Below are 19,896 nucleotides of genomic sequence, written 5' to 3'. Positions count from 1 at the left end.
TAGACGTCCGGTGGTCATGAAAGCACTATATAAATGCAAGTCTTTTCTTTCTTTAATTCGGTAACCCCAGCTTGCACCCCTGTTTTCAGGAGACCCCCACTCTCCTGTCCCAGATTCCACCAGGTAGCTGCTACTTCTCCACCTTTCACATTTCAAATGGGTTCTGGAGTATTCCTGTTCGGGCGGAGGATCAGTATAAGTTTGCCTTCACCTTTGAAGATCAAAGTTATACACGGACATGGTGTGGAGATGCCGGTGTTGGACTGGGGTGGACAAATGTAAGAAGTCACACAACACCAGGTTATAGTCCAACAGTTTTATTTGAAATCACAAGCTTTCGGAGCGCTGCTCCTTCGTCAGGTGAAGTGGAGAGATGCATAAAGACACAGCTTATATAGTCAGAGAATAATGCCAGATGATTACAGGTAATCTTTCTAACTGCCATTTATCACACCTCGGCAGAGAGATAATCACAGCAATCAAAGGTGTGAATGGTGTCCAAGCAGGTCAGTCAGGAAAACATTACATCAAAGAACAATGAGGTGGGGTCACAAGGGGTCAAGTGTTGCAGATGCTGGGGTCTGTATGAAAAACAAAAAACAGACAAAAAAACCCCACCTGACGTAGGGTCACCCAGACTCGAGTCGTCGTTGGCTTGTTCTCTCTACACAGATGCGGCCGGACCTGCTGTGATTTCCAGCAAAAAAAAAGTTTTTTTGTCTTTCATACTGACCCCAGCATCTGCAACATTTGACCCCTTGTGACCCCACCTCATTGTTCTTTGATGTAATGTTTTCCTGACTGACCTGTTTGGACACCATTCACACCTTTGATTGCTGTGATTATCTCTCTGCCGAGACGTGATAAATGGCAGTTAGAAAGATTACCTGTAATCATCTGGCATTATTCTCTGACTATATAAGCTGTGTCTTTATGCATCTCTCCACTTCACCTGACGAAGGAGCAGTGCTCCGAAAGCTTGTGATTTCAAATAAAACTGTTGGACTATAACCTGGTGTTGTGTGACTTCTTACATTTGTCCACCCCAGTCCAACACCGGCATCTCCACACCATGGCTACTATCGACACCACAAACTGCCGGCTCAAAGTGGAGAGGATCTCCAAGAAGATTGCGCATATCGACACAGACATCAAGTTTCTACAGAGATGCAAGAAAGCAGACAAGATCCCAAAAGGACTACAGATCAAGAACCACTCAAGTCGACTTACAGCACAGACTACGCTGAGAGACTCTGCCGTCGTACCTCTCGCACACTCCTCAACCATCTCGTACACCAGCTCTACAGCAGACGCTGCAACCTCGAAACCAAGATAGAGTCCATGTTCCCAGCCTGTGCTCAGGACACAGCAGACCAGCTACGAGACACCGCCAAACAGACGAGGCAACGGAACTACACTGCTTACATGCACACCAAGAACAGGAAGCTTGAGAAACTCAGCATCACCACCAGCAGCAACCAAGCCTCCCCCGGTACCACGGTTGAAACCACAGGGAAGTCCATCGTCAACTTGTCCGACCACACCCTTCAACCAGACAAAATTGAAGTTCTCAGCCGAGGGCTCAATTTCTGCCCCACCACCAAAATGGACCCCATCGGTCTCGCAGCAGACACAGAGGAATTCATCAGGAGAATGAGGCTCCGGGAATTCTTCCACAAATCCCAAGATGTCAGCAGCGAACCCAATGAGACAACCAGTGATCCGGAACAGCAGACAGAGGGATCCGCAGTGCAGCAACCGAAGAAGAAAGAGTCAAATTGGACCCCTCCGGAGGGTCGCTGCCCTAAGCTTGACATGTATGCTCAAGCTGTCAGGAGATGCATCAACGCCAGATTCATCAGCCGCACTCACAAGACAGTCCAGAATGTCACCCAAGCACAACGCAACGCCATCCACGCTCTCAAGACCAACCGCAACATCGTCATCAAACCAGCAGACAAAGGAGGAGCCATCATCATACAGAACAGAACGGACTATTGCAAAGAAGCATACCAACAACTGGACAACCAGGAACACTACAGTTACCTGCAGATCCGACCAAAGAACACACCCGCCAACTCAACAGACTGATCAAGACCTTCGATCCAGACCTTCAAAGCATCCTACCTGCTCTCATCCCACGTACTCCCCACATGGGAGACTTCTACTGCCTCCCAAAGATACACAAAGTCAACACACCCGGACGCCCTATCGTATCAGGCAACGGAACCCTGTGTGAGAACCTCTCTGGATACGTCGAGGGCATCCTGAAACCCATCGTACAGGGAACCCCCAGCTTCTGTCGCGACACTACAGACTTCTTACAGAAATTCAGCACCCACTGACCAGTTGAACCAGGAACACTCCTCGCCACAATGGACGTCTCGGCACTCTACACCAGTATCCCCCACGATGACGGCATCGCTGCGACAGCCTCAGTATTCAACACCAACAACAGCCAATCTCCAGACGCCATCCTACAACTCATCCGCTTCATCCTTGACCACAATGTCTTCACCTTTGACAACCAGTTCTTTACCCAAACACACGGAACAGCCATGGGGACCAAATTCGCACCCCAATACGCCAACATACTCATGCACAAGTTCGAGTAAGACTTCTTCGCTGCACAGGACCTCCAACCAACGCTATACACCAGATACATAGACGATATTTTCTTCCTATGGACCCACGGCGAAGAATCACTGAAAAGACTACACGATAACATCAACAAGTTCCATCCCACCATCAAACTCACCATGGACTACTCCTCAGAATCGGTTTCATTCTTGGACACACCAATCTCCATCAAAGATGGACACCTCAGCACTTCACTCTACCGCAAGCCCACGGACATCCTCGGGATGCTCCACTTCTCCAGCTTCCACCCTAACCACGTTAAAGAAGCCATCCCCTATGGACAAGCCCTGCGAATACACAGGATCTGCTCAGACGAGGAGGAACGTGATGGACACCTACAGACGCTGAAAGACGCCCTCGTAAGAACGGGATATGACGCTCGACTCGTCGATCGACAGTTCCGACGGGCCACAGCAAAAAATTGCATAGACCTCCTCAGAAGACAAACACGGGACACAACCAACAGAGTACCCTTTGTCATCCAGTACTTCCCCGGAGCGGAGAAACTACGCCATGTTCTTCGCAGCCTTCAACATGTCATCAATGATGACGAACACCTCGCTAAGGCCATCCCCACGCCTCCACTACTCACATTCAAACAGCCGCCTAACCTCAAACAGACCATCGTTCGCAGCAAATTACCCAGCTTTCAGGAGAACAGCGACCACAACACCACACAACCCTGCCACGGCAACCTATGCCAGATCATCAACACAGATACCATCATCACACGTGAGGACACCACCCACCAGGTACATGGTACATTCTCATGTGACTCGGCCAACGTTGTCTACCTCATACGTTGCAGGAAAGGATGCCCCGGAGCATGGTACATTGGCGAGACCATGCAGACACTGCGACAACGGATGAACGGACACCGCGCAACAATTGCCAGGCAGGAGTGTTCCCTCCCAGTCGGGGAACACTTCAGCAGTCAAGGACATTCAGCCTCCGATCTTCGGGTAAGCATTCTCCAAGGCGGCCTTTGAGACACACGACAACGCAAAATCGTCGAGCAGAAACTGATAGCCAAGTTCCGCACTCATGAGGGCGGCCTCAAACGGGATCTTGGGTTCATGTCACGCTACATGTAACCCCACCTGATGTAGGGTCACCCAGACTTGAGTCGTCGTTGGCTTGTTCTCTCTACACAGATGCGGCCGGACCTGCTGTGATTTCCAGCAAAAAAAAAGTTTTTTTGTCTGTTTTTTGTTTTTCATACAGACCCCAGCATCTGCAACATTTGACCCCTTGTGACCCCACCTCATTGTTCTTTGATGTAATGTTTTCCTGACTGACCTGTTTGGACACCATTCACACCTTTGATTGCTGTGATTATCTCTCTGCCGAGGTGTGATAAATGGCAGTTAGAAAGATTACCTGTAATCATCTGGCATTATTCTCTGACTATATAAGCTGTGTCTTTATGCATCTCTCCACTTCACCTGACGAAGGAGCAGCGCTCCGAAAGGTTGTGATTTCAAATAAAACTGTTGGACTATAACCTGGTGTTGTGTGACTTCTTACATACATGGATATGTTTACCTCAAGGCTTTCACAACGCCCCGACTATGTTCCACAAACAGATGGCTCAGGCACTTAAACCTTTCTCGAGACCTGACTGTTTGTCGCAGTATGTTGACGACCTTTTGCTTGCTACATCTGACAAACAGACTCATATTGAACTAATGGAAGAGTTACTAGACCTTCTTCTGAAGGCTGGACTAAAAATTAATCCAAAGAAGGTACAACTGCTACAACCAGAAGTGACAGTCGCAACCAGCATAAGATTGACGTGATTCAGCATTTACCATTGCCCGCATCCAAAACCACACTTAATTCCTTCTTGGGTCTGGTGGGATACCAATGCTCATTTATTCCCAGATTTGCAGAGCTGGCCAAACCATTATATGAACAGTGACTGGACAACCGAACATACCACGGCTGTGTCCCTCCTTAAGACTGCTGTTATGCAAGCCACATGCCTGACAAGTCCCGATCAAGACAAGCCTTTCCACCTGGAGGTGGGATCCACTGATCAGAGTCTTGCTGCCGTTCTGTGCCAAGAGGTACATGATAAACCTATGCCAATTGCATACACCTCTCGCATTTTGACTGGCATGGAGAAGAATTACACTGTGTGCTGGCCACTTTTTGGGCAGTTAAACACTTCGGGGTCGATTTTAACTCAGGTGCAGGCAATTGTCGGGTTCCCTGAATTTCGTGATTCCCACATGAATCTAAATGGATGGAGATTAATGCAATTTTAACTCAATTGGCCAATTGATTTCCAACATGTGGGAAGCCTTTGCAAATGGGTTTTTCATGACTGCAAGTCCCCTCCGATGACGTCATCGTTGCTGCTGCATTTAACGTCCACAGCAAGCCTTGCTTCCTCTGCAGGCTTCCAAGCTTTCCCCTTATGATGGCACAGGAGCCTTCAGGAACAATGGCCAGCGGGAGGGCAAGTACTGCGCCTAATTTTGATGAGGCATCACTGCAGGCACTGTTGGATGGGGCTAGAGCCCACAGGGAGGTTCTGTTCCCTTCTTCAGGGAGGAAGAGGCCTCCCAGTCAGACCAAGGCTGTGTGGCTACAGGTGGCTGGGGAAAGTCAACTCCTTGGGGCTCACATGGCGCACCTGGATGCAGTGCAGGAAAAGATTCCATGACCTTCATCGCACTGGAAAAGTAAGTATGAAGTTTCCATCACCCTCAATCTGATCCCCATTGCCTTTCCTCACCAGCACTCAGCTTTAGCAATCTCTTCCTCCACATCCCACTTGACACTCACATCCATGCACCCTTAGCCATTCCCTCTCGCTCTATGCTCACATTCACCTAACTATTCGACCATGCAGCCCTCACACTCCCTCTCACTCTGATGCTTTGAACACAACTGACAACACACAGGGAGGGCCATTGGTCTTGCAACCTCACTCCATCTTTGTCTCCTTCTAAGTATCTATGCATCTATGCTATGCAATCTCTAGACTCACTCCTTCATTCTCACTCAACCTCCACTTGTCTCCCTCATTGCAGGAGAAGAGAGCTCACAACAGGAGAGAGCGAGCCAGGACAGGAGGAGGGCCACCCTCATTAGCCCAGCTCACCCCCTGGGAGGAAGCCGTCCTGGAGATTGTCGGGGCTGATACAGATGCAGAAGTTGGGGAAGGACAGACAGGTGCATCCCCGCAAGCTGGTGACAGAATAGTTTTCCATCTCTCTCATTGACATTGCATGAGTCGCTGATAATGATTCTGTAGCTACATCATGTGGACTTATCATCTGCTAAATGCAATGTGCATGTAACCTTGGCATCACATCTCTAACTTTTTCCTTGACTCCCCCACAGGACCATCGAGAGCCCCCGTCCCCACTGTGCAGGAGGAAGAGCCTGAGATTCCAGACTCCTCAGAGGAATCTGCAACCTCTGAGGGCGTAGCGTCAGCAGAAATAAGCGCACCCAGCACCAGCGCAGAAATTCACACCTCGGCGGGACCTTCGGGACATAGAGTAGTGTTGTCACCTGGTGTATCATAGCTCACAAGTGAGCATCAGCAGATTGTGGAGACAGGGACAGCAGTGGAGAGTCCGCGTCGGAGGGCGCAGGACTCTGCCAGCTCGGCTCAGCTGCATGTCGACCCTCTGCCTCTGGGTCCATTCATAAGATCAGAGGTGATGGAACTCCATGCACAGATGCAGGAGTCTCTGGCAGGTTTTGTCTCCAGGGTCGCCGCGAGTGTGGAGTGAATGGAGGAGTCTATAGCGAACATGAGCAGAGCCTTTGTGGAGTCAGTGGCGCATGAACGCATCAACACGGAAAGGATGGCTACCTACGTGGGAATGATTGCTGCCTCCGTGGTAAGGCTGGCTACGGTAGAGGAGGGGAGGGCTATGGCCATGGAGGAGGTTAGTCACCAGGGTATGGAAAACATGATGAGTGTTCAGAATAGAATGACATCTCTTGAGGAGCGATGGGCATCTATTAAACAGAGAAACCAGATCTTCATGGAAGTCCTTCTGAGTAGGACTGCCATTGCAGATACGGGTCCCCATGGCCCCCCTGATGTGCAGCAAGGTGCTCTCCAGCCACTTGCAGGCGCGGAGGGGGAGCTGACCCATGAGAGCGAGGTTGGTGGCAGGCCTCAAGGAAGTGGGGGTTCCTCTCCAAGCGCTCACACTTCCATGCCACTGCAGAGCCCTCAGTCAGAGCCCCGCTGGAGACCACACCCAAGTGAGATAGACGTCTCAGCCCCTGCACTGCCGCAGGAGCAGCAGACTGCTGACGAGCCCTCACAGGCTCGCCACCCCAGAGGACGCCCGCCAAAGGCGTCGAGACAGGAGCAGCAGGAAAGTCAGCAAGGGGCCTCCACATCTGCTGAAGCCACAGGGGAACCACTACGTAGGAGCACACGTAAGAGGAAAATAAAGCACAAGTAGTCACAAGGGTAGTCACTTGGGTGAAATGTTGTGTATATTGTAAAAATGCCATCAGTTGGTTCTTGTGCATAAAAATTCTGATGGCAACTGTTGCAGTTCTGGCGTGTGTCATTTCGCGAATGGGGCTTTCACATTGAGGGCTTAGGATTACTTGCAGTTGTCAGGATGCTGGTCAAATAGCTAGGAATCTGCAGGGATGGGCCATTGTCAATGCTCAGGTAAGAAGCTGCGAGGCAAGAGTTTGATTTACTAGGCTAAGCAAATCTGGCCAGGATGAGTGCGTTCCTTGCATCCCGGGCAGCAATGTTCTCGCGTAATGCTGCCGCTGGTTGATGGCCCTCTGCAGGATGCTCGTTTTCACCCTCCTCCTCATCATCATCTGAGGAGGGTATGTGAGGAACCACTTGGTCCTCAGGAATATGCAAGCCACGACGCTGTGCCATGTTGCGGAGTGCACAGCAAACCACGACGATTCTGGAGACCCTGGCTGCTGAGTACTGTAGGGCTCAACCTGATCTATCCAGGCATCTGAAGCGCATCTTCAGCAAACCGATGCAGTATGAAGGAGTCATGGCAACTGCCAGGTTACTTGGCACAAAAATGTAAAATCTCCTTCTTGTGGTCACACACCAGCTGAACGTTAAGGGAGTGGAAGCCCTTGTGTTTGACAAAAATACCTGGATTGCAATGGGGTGCCCTAAGGGCCACATGTGTGCAGTCAATGATGCCCTGCACCCTTGGAAAGTCTGCCAGATGAGCTAATCCAACCGCTCGCGCTGTCACATTTGCGCGATCCCTGGTGAAATGGATGTGATTGTGCACGAGGGCAAAGAGGGCATCGGTTACCTGCGTGATGCAAGTGTGTGCGGCCGCCTGGGAGATGCCGCTGATGTCTGCTGATGATCCCTGGAATGAGCCTGAGGCAAAAAAGTTGAGTGCGGTGGTGACTTTGATGGCCACTGGTAAGGAGTGTCCACCTGGTCCTCTGGGCAGCAGATCTTGCTGTATCATTGCGCAGGTGTCAGTCACTACCTCTTGCGAAAGTCGGAGCCGCCTTTGGCACTGCTGCTCAGTCATGTTGAGGTAGCTGACCCTGTGTCTGTAGACCCTGTTTGGGGGGTATCTCCTGCGCCGACGGGCTTCCATGCGCTGGCCCCTTCTGGCCTGTGCTGCCTCAGGTGGGTGAGCAGCAGCCTGTCGCTCCTGCTGCTGCTGTTGTTCCTGGTTCTGCTGCTGCCGCGCCTGGTGCTCGAGCTCCTCTAATGCCAAGAAGGGAAGGAGAAAAATGGCTCCCATGCTTCCGGCATATGCCTCCACTGAGGAAGCGCTGAGTGAGGGTGGCGAGAGGGGTTTGCCAGGAGTTTACACTGGAGATGTGTGTGAGGCTCCAACCTTCCACAGGTGTGGTTAAGTCTGGTAAAAGTTCCCCCAGGCCTGAAACAACAAATTCCTGCCACCTGCAAATGATGACTGATCAAATCTCTTTAATGGTTGACCTGCAGCTGATAGTCAGCAAGCCAATAGTGCTCATGCTAGGTTTCACAGGCGTGATCCCCACCAGGCGCGTTTTACGTGGGAAAAGGGTTAAAAATGCAAGGGCCTGTTAAAATGGCATTATAAAGGCCAATTATTGCTGATTAAGGGCCTTAAAGACCAGTCCCGCCTGGTGGAGGCGGGACTGATTCGGGACCATCAGACACGCCTAGGTTAAAATGGCTCGGGGTCGGGAACCAGGCGGGGGGGGTGTCCCGCCCGTCGGTTTTAGCGATTTTAACCCTCCGTACGTCTCAAAGCCCGCCTGATGGCTCAGTTAAAATCGACCCCTTCATGTTTATTGCCAGATTGAACAAAATGATTATCCACAGCCCCCACACTCCTTTGAATCTTCTACTCAAACCAGGAGGCACTTTGGTCTGCTCCACTCGACTCAGTCATTGGACTCTTCTGTCAACTCAGGGAGATTTGGAAATAACGCCAAAGCAGGCAACTCTACTACCCTAGTACTACTGTACGAGGGGGAAAGCCATGAGTGCCCCGTTCCACCACTGAAGTTCAACCGTCACCCCGTCTCTCCTACTCTGCTGAGTGACACCCAAGACATTGATGGTTCATCCTACCACAGGGATAGAAAGCCCCTTACTGGATTTGCGATAGATCTGCCTGACCGAAAACTCATGTATAAATGTGTTCCCCACTCCGCCCCCTATGCAGTTGTTGTTGCATGGCATCAGGTTGGATGTCCGTTACCTCAGCCCACTCCATGGGCTGCGGACACATAATTGGCTCCGGATCAGTCTGGGGAAGCTGCCCCCCGTTAATGTATAACCCCCGCCTGCGGTGGCTATTGTCCGATCTCCCAGTTGTCTGTGTTCCCCCATCCATGGCACCTGAAATTTTTGATCTCCTCCACTCACACCCGGTAGGAGGACACCATTCAGCTGATGTAACTATTCAGAAGCTACGCAAATTTGCATGGTATCCCAATTGTGTGATGGATGTTACTCACAGGGTGAATCATTGCCTGCCCTGTTTTCAGCACAATCCAAGTGCCCACACTAATCGGGCACTGTTGCATAGCCCCCTCCTCCCAATGGGCCGTGGACCCACCTTCAAATTGATGTTATAGGGCCTTTACCTACAGGACCTTCTGGTTTGCAGTATTGTCTGGTTATAGTTGATAAATTTACTAAATGGATGGAGGCTTTTCCATGTAAAATAAACATTGCCAGTGGCTCGCCTTTTATTGGGTGAAGTGATCTGCAGGTGGGGAGTGTGAATTCAAGTTGATAGCGATCAGGGATCACACTTTAGTGCCCAAATTTTTACCGAACTACAACGGGTAATGGGTATTTCGCATAAACTTCACATCTCCCATCACCCACAATTATCTGGAGTGGTGGAAAGAGGAAACTGAACTCTGAAAACTATGTTAATCAAAATTTGTGCTGATCACCCCACCAAATGGTCCAGTATGTTGCCAATGTGTCTAATGGCTATTAGATCCACCCTGCATAGCACAATGGGTATCTCGCCTTACCAGGCTATGACCGGGCGACTAATGCAAATGCCAGCCCATCTGTTAACCCCTTCAGCCACACACTTAGTACAGGGAATTGCCAACCAAAAATGGCTTGAAATGGTGGTAGAGAACATAAAATAAACTAACATGTTTGTAGCTACACAAAAACAGGCAAATCAAAAAACCAGGCAAAGAAATACTTCGACAAGAAGATCCGACCATTTGAGTATTGACGTAAGAAAACTACTAGGCACTTGGTCTGAGTATTAAACAAGGCTTTAATCAACTGTTTTTCAACATGGAGATCTAGTTGTGTCCTTCACTAGTTCCTGTTAAAGAATGTCCTGCACAAGCTGGGCCCGTGCCCGAGTATTTATACGCTCCCTGGACAGCGCCACCAGCAGGCCGCCCAGTATTATTACATGTCATTTTCACATGAATGACAAGATTCATGTCAAGTATCAAGTGGGAGATGTTGTAATGGTACTAAATTATGGGAAGAAGCAACATTGCTTCGAACCAAAGTGGAATGGCCCCTTCCCAATTATTGACAGGGCCAGTCCTTCAGTCTATCTTGTGCAATTCCCTGGGAAAAAGGGGAGGGGCAAGGTGGCTAAATGGTACCATATCAATCAGTTGAAAACTGTGAAAGAATAAATATTCGTGGTTAGATGTTAAACTGTAGCTTTCTTTACAATTTCTGTATTCTTTGTCTGCATCATTGTCACTTGAAATGTAGGTACTTAGTCGACGTGCTAATGATTGTAAGACTGAATTATAACTGTGACTGTAACAATTGTGTTTTGTAGGTAACAGAGCGTGGGAAAAGCCAGTACGATCCAATATGAGCTACACAGTTATGTGGCACAATTCGGGTAAGACATTCCCCTGTTGTCTGAGGACTTCAGTGAGCTCGTGATGCGACTGAACTCCTCGCTAAAGCATTTTTATGTTTTGGAGCAAGACAATTCAAGATAGATATTGAAATTGACAGCATAGGGGACGATTCACACTGGTGGGATATTGGGCTTTATATATCAGCACACCCTTGGGTTCGTATTATTTCACACGCTCTGGTAGTTCTCCGACAACAACAACAACTTATTTATATAGTGCCTTTAACATAGTAAAACGTCTCAAGGTGCTGCACAGGAGTATTTTAAGACAAAAAATTTGACACCGATCCACAAGGATAAATTAGGGCAGGTGACCAAAAGCTTGGTCAAAGAGGTAGGTTTTAAGGAGCGTCTTAAAGAAGGAAAGAGAGGTAGCGAGGCGGACAGGTTTAGGCAGGGAATTCCAGAGCTTAGGGCCTAGGCAACAGAAGGCATGGATGAGGGTTTCAGCAGCAGATGAGCTGAGGCAAGGGCGGAGACGGGCGATGTTATGGAGGTGGAAGTAGGCGGTCTTTGTCACACTGCAGATATGTTGTCGGAAGCTCATTTCAGGGTCCAATATCACATCAAGGTTGCAAACAGTGTGGTTCAGCCTCAGACAGATGTTAGGGAGAGGGATGGAGTCAGTGGCTAGGGAACAAGAGCTTGTGGTGAGGACCGAAAACAATGGCTTTGGTCTTCCCAATACTTAATGGCCTCTATCTGCACTGGGGTTTCTGTGATCTGTGATCTGATCTGTATGTCGGAGAAGCAGTCTGACAATTTAGACACCGTGGAGGGGTTGAGAGAAGAGGTAGTGAGGTAGAGCTGGGTGTCGTCAGCGTACATGTGGACTCCAACTTGTAATGATAGTGTATTTGATATATGTAACCCATGTAGTAAGACTTTGATGCATAAGCCAAATGTGTATCTATAATCATGACTAACTGTATTAATGAATTAATGGCGGACGAAAATCAGAGGCAACGTATAGGAGGCTCCAGGTGGGGTAATATCAGGAAGAAAGAAGAAACAGAGGATATCCCAGGTGGGGCAGAAATGACACTGGAACAATGAACTGAACCATTGAATCAATAATCTAGAGTTGTGTTTAAATGATTGCATGTTTCTGCTCGAGACAAGTAAGAGGTTAATGTATAAGTTATGTTTTACTGGAACTGCATAAGTTTCGGTTTCCTAGAGAAACTTGCATTAGAATTTGAGACAAGTGTTTTTAATTAGTTAGCTTAGATGATGTATAACATCACACACAGGGGCCCAAAGTATGGCCTTGTCAGCTAACAACAGGATAGCTGTCTGTTGTTTGTAAGTTAAGATTTTGACTCTTGTGTCTTTAATTTGACCAATGATGGTCCAACCTATATTTCTTCCATTATTACTAATAACCATATTATAATGCTAAGGTAGGAATTGGAGTTCGTTTAACAGAACTGCTTGCGAAGATAATTAAATATTAATTAGTATAAAGAACATAGAATAGAAGGAATTTATAGGAGTTATGGTATTATCTCAGGATGGAATAGTCTGTTAGATTAAGGGGAGATAGTTTGGATAGCAACTGGTTGAGTAAGATAGCTCCGGCTTGGGCCTCTGATTTAATGGCCCAAAGCTGTGCCTGGTACCGGCACTGGCTGCACCAGTGGGGGACAAGACAGGATGAGATAAGAGACTATTGCTTTGGAAGGAAAGGGCCGGATGAGATAAGGGAAGACAGTCCTCAAGATGCTATAAGGCTATGATTGGTCAATACAGAAAGCATGTGTAATGGTTGTGAGAAGATCCCTGACAGGTGGGAAAAACAGGAGGGTTGACCCTTTTTCCATAGTTTAGACAAAGAACTCGACATGCTTGTTTTAAGGGGAACCTCTATAGGTTAAATGGTCCTGTCCATATCCTACCTCAGGCCCACCACTAAAAAGAGAATAAAAGGAAGAGCTAAAGAACTGTTAGCTCAGACTGTGGAGCGAGGGGCTCCCAAGAGTAGAAACCGTGGTCTAACACTCTTCAGAGAGTAGACCCATGCTGACCCTAGTCTAACACTCTTCAGAGAGTAGACCCATGCTGACCCTAGTCTAACACTCTTCAGAGAGTAGACCCATGCTGACCCTAATCTAACACCCTTCAGAGAGTAGACCCATGCTGACCCTAGTCTAACACTCTTCAGAGAGTAGACCCATGCTGACCCTAGTCTAACACTCTTCAGAGAGTAGACCCATGCTGACCCTAGTCTAACACTCTTCAGAGAGTAGACCCATGCTGACCCTAGTCTAACACTCTTCAGAGAGTAGACCCATGCTGACCCTAGTCTAACACTCTTCAGAGAGTAGACCCATGCTGACCCTAATCTAACACTCTTCAGAGAGTAGACCCATGCTGACCCTAGTCTAACACTCTTGGGTAGTTCAGAGAAAGAGAGAGAGACACGTGAGACAAGAAGGAGAACGAATAAGAATTGTTTGTGCACGCCAGCCGTCTGTCCAATCGCGTCTGGTACCAGCTACTTGTCACGGTTATATGTTTTTATTGTATAACTAGTGAGTTATATTCCATCCTAAACTCCGATTAAACACAATGGGCCAGTAATTCCAGTCCCAACACGTGAGTACGGATGGCGTACTCACGCGTGGGCCCATTGGAAGTGCTGGATTTCAGCATGCACAGCGCATGCGCGGGAAACCGGCATTTCCTCCAAGGGGTTCAGAGGTCCAACGCGTGCGCGCAGGACTCTGCGCACATGCGTTGAACTTCCTTCTGTTTGACAGGTTTGCACGTGTGCAAGGGCCTGAACTTTTTAGAAATGAAAAAGGAGGCATAAGGAGTGGATTCTTGAAGGTAAGTGGTCTATTATTTAAAATTATTACATGTTTTCCACAGCTTCATTGTTTTTAAGGACTTCACAGTAAGGTAAGTTTATTTTTAGACCCGATTTCGTAAAAAATTATTTTTTTCAAAAATTTTATTAATTGTTTTAAATAGTTTTTTAAAGTTATTTATAGTTTATTTAATTATTGGGATTTTTTTTTAAATTTTAATTAAAGTTAAACTAGTCTTTTGGGCGCCCGTACTTTTCATGAGTTTGACAGTCTTTACTATCAAACTCATGAATGAGTTTCCCCTCCCCTGATTGGCTGCAGAGTGCTCACCTGATCCCAGCCAGCACATCACACTAACTACGCCGCTGGATCAGGCAAGCACATCGCGCCGACATCTGAACCGGGCCAGTGACAGGAAATGCAAGCAGGCCCGGGCTTCAGATATCGGCGCGCCGGGTGAGTGCAGATCGGGGGCTTGCACGCGCGGCAAGCCCCCGACACCAAGTTCTGGCCCATTATACCCATCATATTGGTTTGCACTCGATCCTGTTTATCAGAGATACGCAAATCTCTACAGCAGTGTGTCTCTGTGAACTATGGTGGGGGGTTGGATCTCAGAGTGTGACTGGTGAAGTAACTTCTGGGGAAGTTCATCCAAAACTCTGCTACCCATATCCTAACTCGCACCAAGTCCCGTTCACCCATCACCCCTGTGCTCACTGACTTACATTGGGTCCCGGTCTGGCAACGCCTCAAGTTTAAAATTCTCATCCTCATCTTCAAATCCCTCCATGGCCTTACCCCTCCCTATCTCTGTAACCTCTGCCAGCCCTACAGCCTTTCAAGATCTCTGCGCTCCTCCAATTCCAGCCTCTTATGCATCTCCAATTTTAATCGCTCCACCATTGGTGGCTGTGCCTTCAGCTGCCTAAGCCCTAAGCTCTGGAATTCCCTCCCTAAACCGCTCTGCCTCTTCTCCTCCCTTCAGACACCCCTTAAAGCCTACCTCTGACCAAGCTTTTGTCATCTATCTGTCCTAATATCTCCTTATGTGGCTCGGTGTCAAATTTTGTTTGAAATCGCTCCTGTGAAGCTGCCTTGGGACATTTTATTATGTTAAAGATGCTATATAAATGCAAGTTGTTGTTGTGATGGTTTGATCAGTCTGTTGAAAATCTAAATGTTACTGTTTTTCTTTTTTAGGTTACATTAATTGTGAAATATAAAAGTATTTTTGAAGTAGGAATTATTTTTTCCTGGGGAGCATGCCCCTGGACTCTCCTGAAATGCACAATCAATTTTGTGCCGTAGACAGCTGCATTTCCTCTTTCAGCCTTTCATATAATTACGTTATTTTTATGAACAGTGTATATGCTGCACCTCAACTTGCAAAGCCCATTTTCATGTCATAAGCTTATAACCCGTGCCACTTTTGAGGGGTCACCTTTTTGAGGATATGTCAGCATTATTTGAAGCTGTTCGTCAGCTGGTTTTCTAGGTTGACACATATGAATTATTGCAGATTTACCCAAAAGTACTGTGCAGCTGACTACTGAGAAATCTATGCCCAGTACACAGTACTCTGCAACACAGAATGCTGGTGATAGCTAATAAAATATCATGTTTAATACATTTTCAATTCTAACATAAAACACCTGCTTTTCAGAGAAACATAATGAAAATATATTTTGCCAAAACCAGAAGCAGTAACTCTAACACTATCCTTAACGGACATGAATGGGTTTGTTAAGTGCTCATAAATTAATTATGAACGTGCATAGAAACTAAATCAGTGTCACAGCCAATTACTATCTACTGGCAGCCTGTCGCTCGTTGGTGCTGAGATTTAAATCTGGCGACTATTGACGCAAAGGATTTAAATGCTAGAGACCCAAGCACAAATCCTACTCAGGCAAGAGAGATGAGTAAGGTCCCACTCGCTATCAGTAGACATAGTAATCTCGGTTTAATCAGTGGCAGTAACCCTAATGCAACTCGGAGATGGGCTGAGCACATTTGGGAAAATCAGAATCTATAAATATTCATATTTCAATTTCTTGTAACACTAATCATTATCTAGTGCTAGGTCAGATTTCTGTAATCACTAAGATCAATCTTTAAAAAAAATAAGATTCAAATAAATGTGAATTTGGCATTTCTTATTCTCTCATTCAGATGTAGATGAAAAGGTTACGGTCAATTCCATCGAGCAGTCCTGGTTGTGTTCAAAATAAACCTGTGACAGGTAAATGTAGTGGGGCTGAGATGTAAGTGTCCAAATTCAAGTTGTCTTCAGAGATGATGGGCTGGATTCTTGTCCCATTGGCGGTATTGAGGCAGGGCAGGATTTCTGCTCAGTCTCCCAACCCTGCCCTAACACCGAACCATTTTCCTGGGTGGGTCAGATCCCTGCCACCGAGAGGGAGCTCGCCATTGCCTAGCAGAAAAATTGGGATGTGCTGCAGCAGGACTGCCACCAGCCATCTGAAGAGGAGGAGCCAAGTTGAATGGGGCAGAAGAGTCCCGAAGATTCAGGCAGGGGGCAATTTTATTTTAGGCCTTGGGCAGGCCCAGAGGTTGGGGGGAGAGCGGGCGGAAGGAGGGTGGGGGGGGGGGGTGCGGAGATCAGTGGTACTGGCAGCATAAAACAGGGAAATGGGAAGGCTGGGAAGAGATAGCTAGAGGCCTTTCTGGTTGGGTCTGGGAGAAAGAAAATTGAGGCTGGGATAGGAATCTGGTGGTAGGTCTTGTCACCTGATTTTCCCACCTTTTGCATTTTGCTCCTACCTGTTTTCAGGCAGCATAGCAGAGAAAAGTCCAGCCCAATCAGTCTTTGTGACTCTTAGTGAATAAAGTTATTTTACTCTAATCAGTAGTGGTAGTGGGACCTTTAAAGCACCCTCTAGCCCACATTCAAACTAAATTCACCTTAACAGATCAATCTTGGCTTCCATGCACTCTTTATATAGTACTTACCATGGCTTTATTCCTTTTGTCCCTTTGGTTCGCTTTTTCAAAGTTCTTTTCCTTCCAAATTTGCTTCTCATATGAATATTTGTCATGACTGCCATTTCTGTGGAATTTTCAGAAAAGCCAGAATTTCTAATCAACAATAAATTTAAAATCTTTGTTATTTTTAAAAATCCTACTTAAATAAAACTCAAATGTCAGTGATAAATCTTAAAAGGAGCAGTTAGCTCCGGCTGAAGAATTAGCAATGGCACAGATACAATGGGCTGAATGGCCTTGTTCTACGGCTGTAATTTCTATGATACTAAATCTGTTTATTAAACATAGTGCATCTATGATATAATCTATTCAACAGGGTGACAAACTAAGGCACTTAACCGCACTAGCACAAATGGTAATAGTATAGTATATTTTACGCAAAATTAGGTAAGAAAATCACGCAAGGACTCCCCCAATGGCCTATGGCTAGAGACACACAGATGATCAGGTTTGATGCATGGTTTGCAGCTAATGTCAGACAGGGCACAACTGATTACTACATTTGGCTTCAGGAGTGCCAGGGTGGGGGGTAGGAATCAGCCTTCATTCCTGCTCTTGAATCCTGGTGCAAAGTTTGTGTGTCCATACATTAGGTGAGGATATAATCGAGTCTAACTATAATGCTCTCCATGGTTGAATAACCTGATAACAGCCACTGTCTAAACTCACATACAAAGGACATACTTGGGACTGTACCCCAGCAAGAGTCAGAGGCCTAGAAATTCGGTGGAGGCCCAAACGGGGCACCAAGCTCGCCTGGGCGCCGGAATTACCGCTGCGATCGGAGCAGTTGCGACCGCCGGAAATTCATCTTGTGCGCTAAAGCCACCAAGTGCCCTCTTTAGGCGCTAACTGGTGGCACAGCCCACTGAATTTCTAGGCCAGAGCCTTTAAGAGAGAAAGGGAGAAAATTGGAAAAATAAAATGTTGTAAAGTCTGGAACAGGTGATTTGATAAACTTTGTTACATAAAAACAATTTGTTACATAAAAATGTCATGCTCAACATTTCAGTTGGGCATGACATTTATTACAAGTATTATATATTAAAAATGATAGGTGGCTCACAACATTCTATTTCAAAATGCATTGAAAAGCCCTATTTCAAATGATCCCTATAGGTTTTTCATCTTAAATATCTATAATACTTGTTACATTTGTAGGTGGTGCTGTGTGATAGACATTTACAATGATAAATTGACGTAACGTAAGATTAAATTCCATTTCCACACTGTCACTACTGTCTCAGAGGCACCATTAATGAGCTGTAAGGCCACCCCCACCTCAACCCCACACATGAATACTCAAACAAGGCAGCTGAGGGAGAGTCCAGATATTCCCTGATGGCATCTATTTTGAGGTCCTCCAGTGTTGTATCTTCCCTTATCCCCACCACTCTCTTTCATTTGTGATCTCCTGTCCCCACCACATTCTCTTTTATGGTCCCCTGTTCTCCTCACCCATGCTCCTCCGTCGTCTCCACCCTTACCCTCTTGCTTCATCTCTCCCTCTCTGCCCTACACCTTTCCCCTCATCTCTTTCACTCCTCCCCTTCTCCTATCTGTTTCCTCCTCCCTCTCTCACCTTGGTTTAATTATCCAGCCATCCTCTAACCTTGTCTTGACATGAACATTGCATCAGGTCTTGTCACCCCATGTGTAACACCACAGATCATCAACTAATGGCATAATAAAAAATGGAACATGAACTAATCTGCTCTCCTGGACGGTAATGACTGATTCTATATTTACTGTAATAATGCCTCACTTATGGCCTGATGCACTGAAATCAGGCTTCAACCCAAGAAAGGTGAATGTCAGAATGGCAGTCAGTCGCAACTGAATAGAAGCTTATGAGTTTATATGACAAGCACCTACTGTGCTCATAACAGTAATAAAACTAATTAGCCAAATAAAACTTGAATTATATTTAAATAATCACCATCATGGTAGTTTCTAAAAGTCAATAAATCAAATGGAATTTGAAGACCAATTGCAGAATGACAGAGAGTAAAGTAAGGGAGGAGAGCATCAGAAAGAGGAGAAAGATCAAGACAAAGAGTGCAGAGTGCCAGCAAGCGGAAAAAGACAGAGCGTGGATTATCTGGTAGCATGGAACATCAGAGATTGGGAGAGACTGAGAGCAGAACATCAGAGTGTGAGGAGAGACTGAGAGCATGGATTACAAGAGCAGGAAGAATTAGAGAGCTGGAAAAGACAGTAGGCCGGATTCTACTCTTTGTTGTTCCTGGAGAACGATCAGTTCCCAGAGTAAGTGAAGAGTAAATGCGGATGGAAAAGCATTGTATCAGCTCTTCCTCTGCCCCCCGACCCCTACCCCCTGTCACCACCTCAACATTGCTCCATGATTCCCTGGATTGACAGCCCTGGTCCAACGCCTGCAGTAGGTGCAGGCCCAGCATAAGGTTGGTAATGAAGTGGGGGATTGGGGGTCCGGCTTTCTGCCTCACTTTCCTCTGACTTTGCCCATGGAGCACCCAAACAAAGAGGGACCCGAAGAAACCTGGTGGTGGGTCTTGTGTCAGGCCCCTCCACAGTCCAGAGGACGGCCCAAAGACAGAAGGAAGCATCAAGGAGCATTCAGACAGTCTAGGTATAGTGAAATTTCTCTCTCACCTCTTTCTGCACAAACTTCAGGACCCCAGCAGCAGCCAGAAGGCCCCGATGGTGGGGCGAGAAGTACAGGTAAAGGCCCCTCAGGCCTGCAGCAATGACCCTGCCTCTGCCCTCAGTTCCCAGCGCAAGGCGCTGCCACAGACTGGCATGGATTTCCATCTGGGCCGTGCAAAACGCTTGGACCAGGAAAATGGACTGTGCTCCTCTATTCACATACACAATACACCTCCAGAGGCATTGCGCCTGTTGGGGGTCTGAAGAGGAAAATCGTCACAACAGAACGGAGCACCAGAAAGCAGGGAGAGGCCAAGGGAGTACAGGCAGACTGAGAGAGAGGAGCAGCACAACAGGTAGAGGTCAAGGGTGCAAAGATCCAGACAACACGGTGGCATAGTGGTTAGCACTGTTGCCTCACAGCGCCAGGGACTCGGGTTCGAATCCGG

General features: G+C 47.2%; 1 protein-coding gene across 5 annotated transcripts in view; it reads right to left on the bottom strand.

Moving 5' to 3' along the window:
- ppargc1b (peroxisome proliferator-activated receptor gamma, coactivator 1 beta) overlaps positions 1 to 19,896 on the bottom strand; it is a 202,199-nt gene that overhangs the window by 10,192 nt on the left and 172,111 nt on the right. For all 5 annotated transcript variants that reach the window (XM_085995307.1, XM_085995308.1, XM_085995310.1 and 2 more), the window contains one exon: positions 16,787 to 16,883. In XM_085995307.1, coding sequence (XP_085851433.1) covers positions 16,787 to 16,883 — 97 coding nt within the window. The remainder of the gene's footprint in view (positions 1 to 16,786; positions 16,884 to 19,896) is intronic.

Source organism: Somniosus microcephalus, chromosome 8 (genome assembly GCF_052327205.1).
Source record: "Somniosus microcephalus isolate GS21.2 chromosome 8, FLI_Smic_1.0, whole genome shotgun sequence".
NCBI lineage: Eukaryota > Metazoa > Chordata > Chondrichthyes > Squaliformes > Somniosidae > Somniosus > Somniosus microcephalus.
This window is presented reverse-complemented; position numbering and strand designations above follow the sequence as displayed.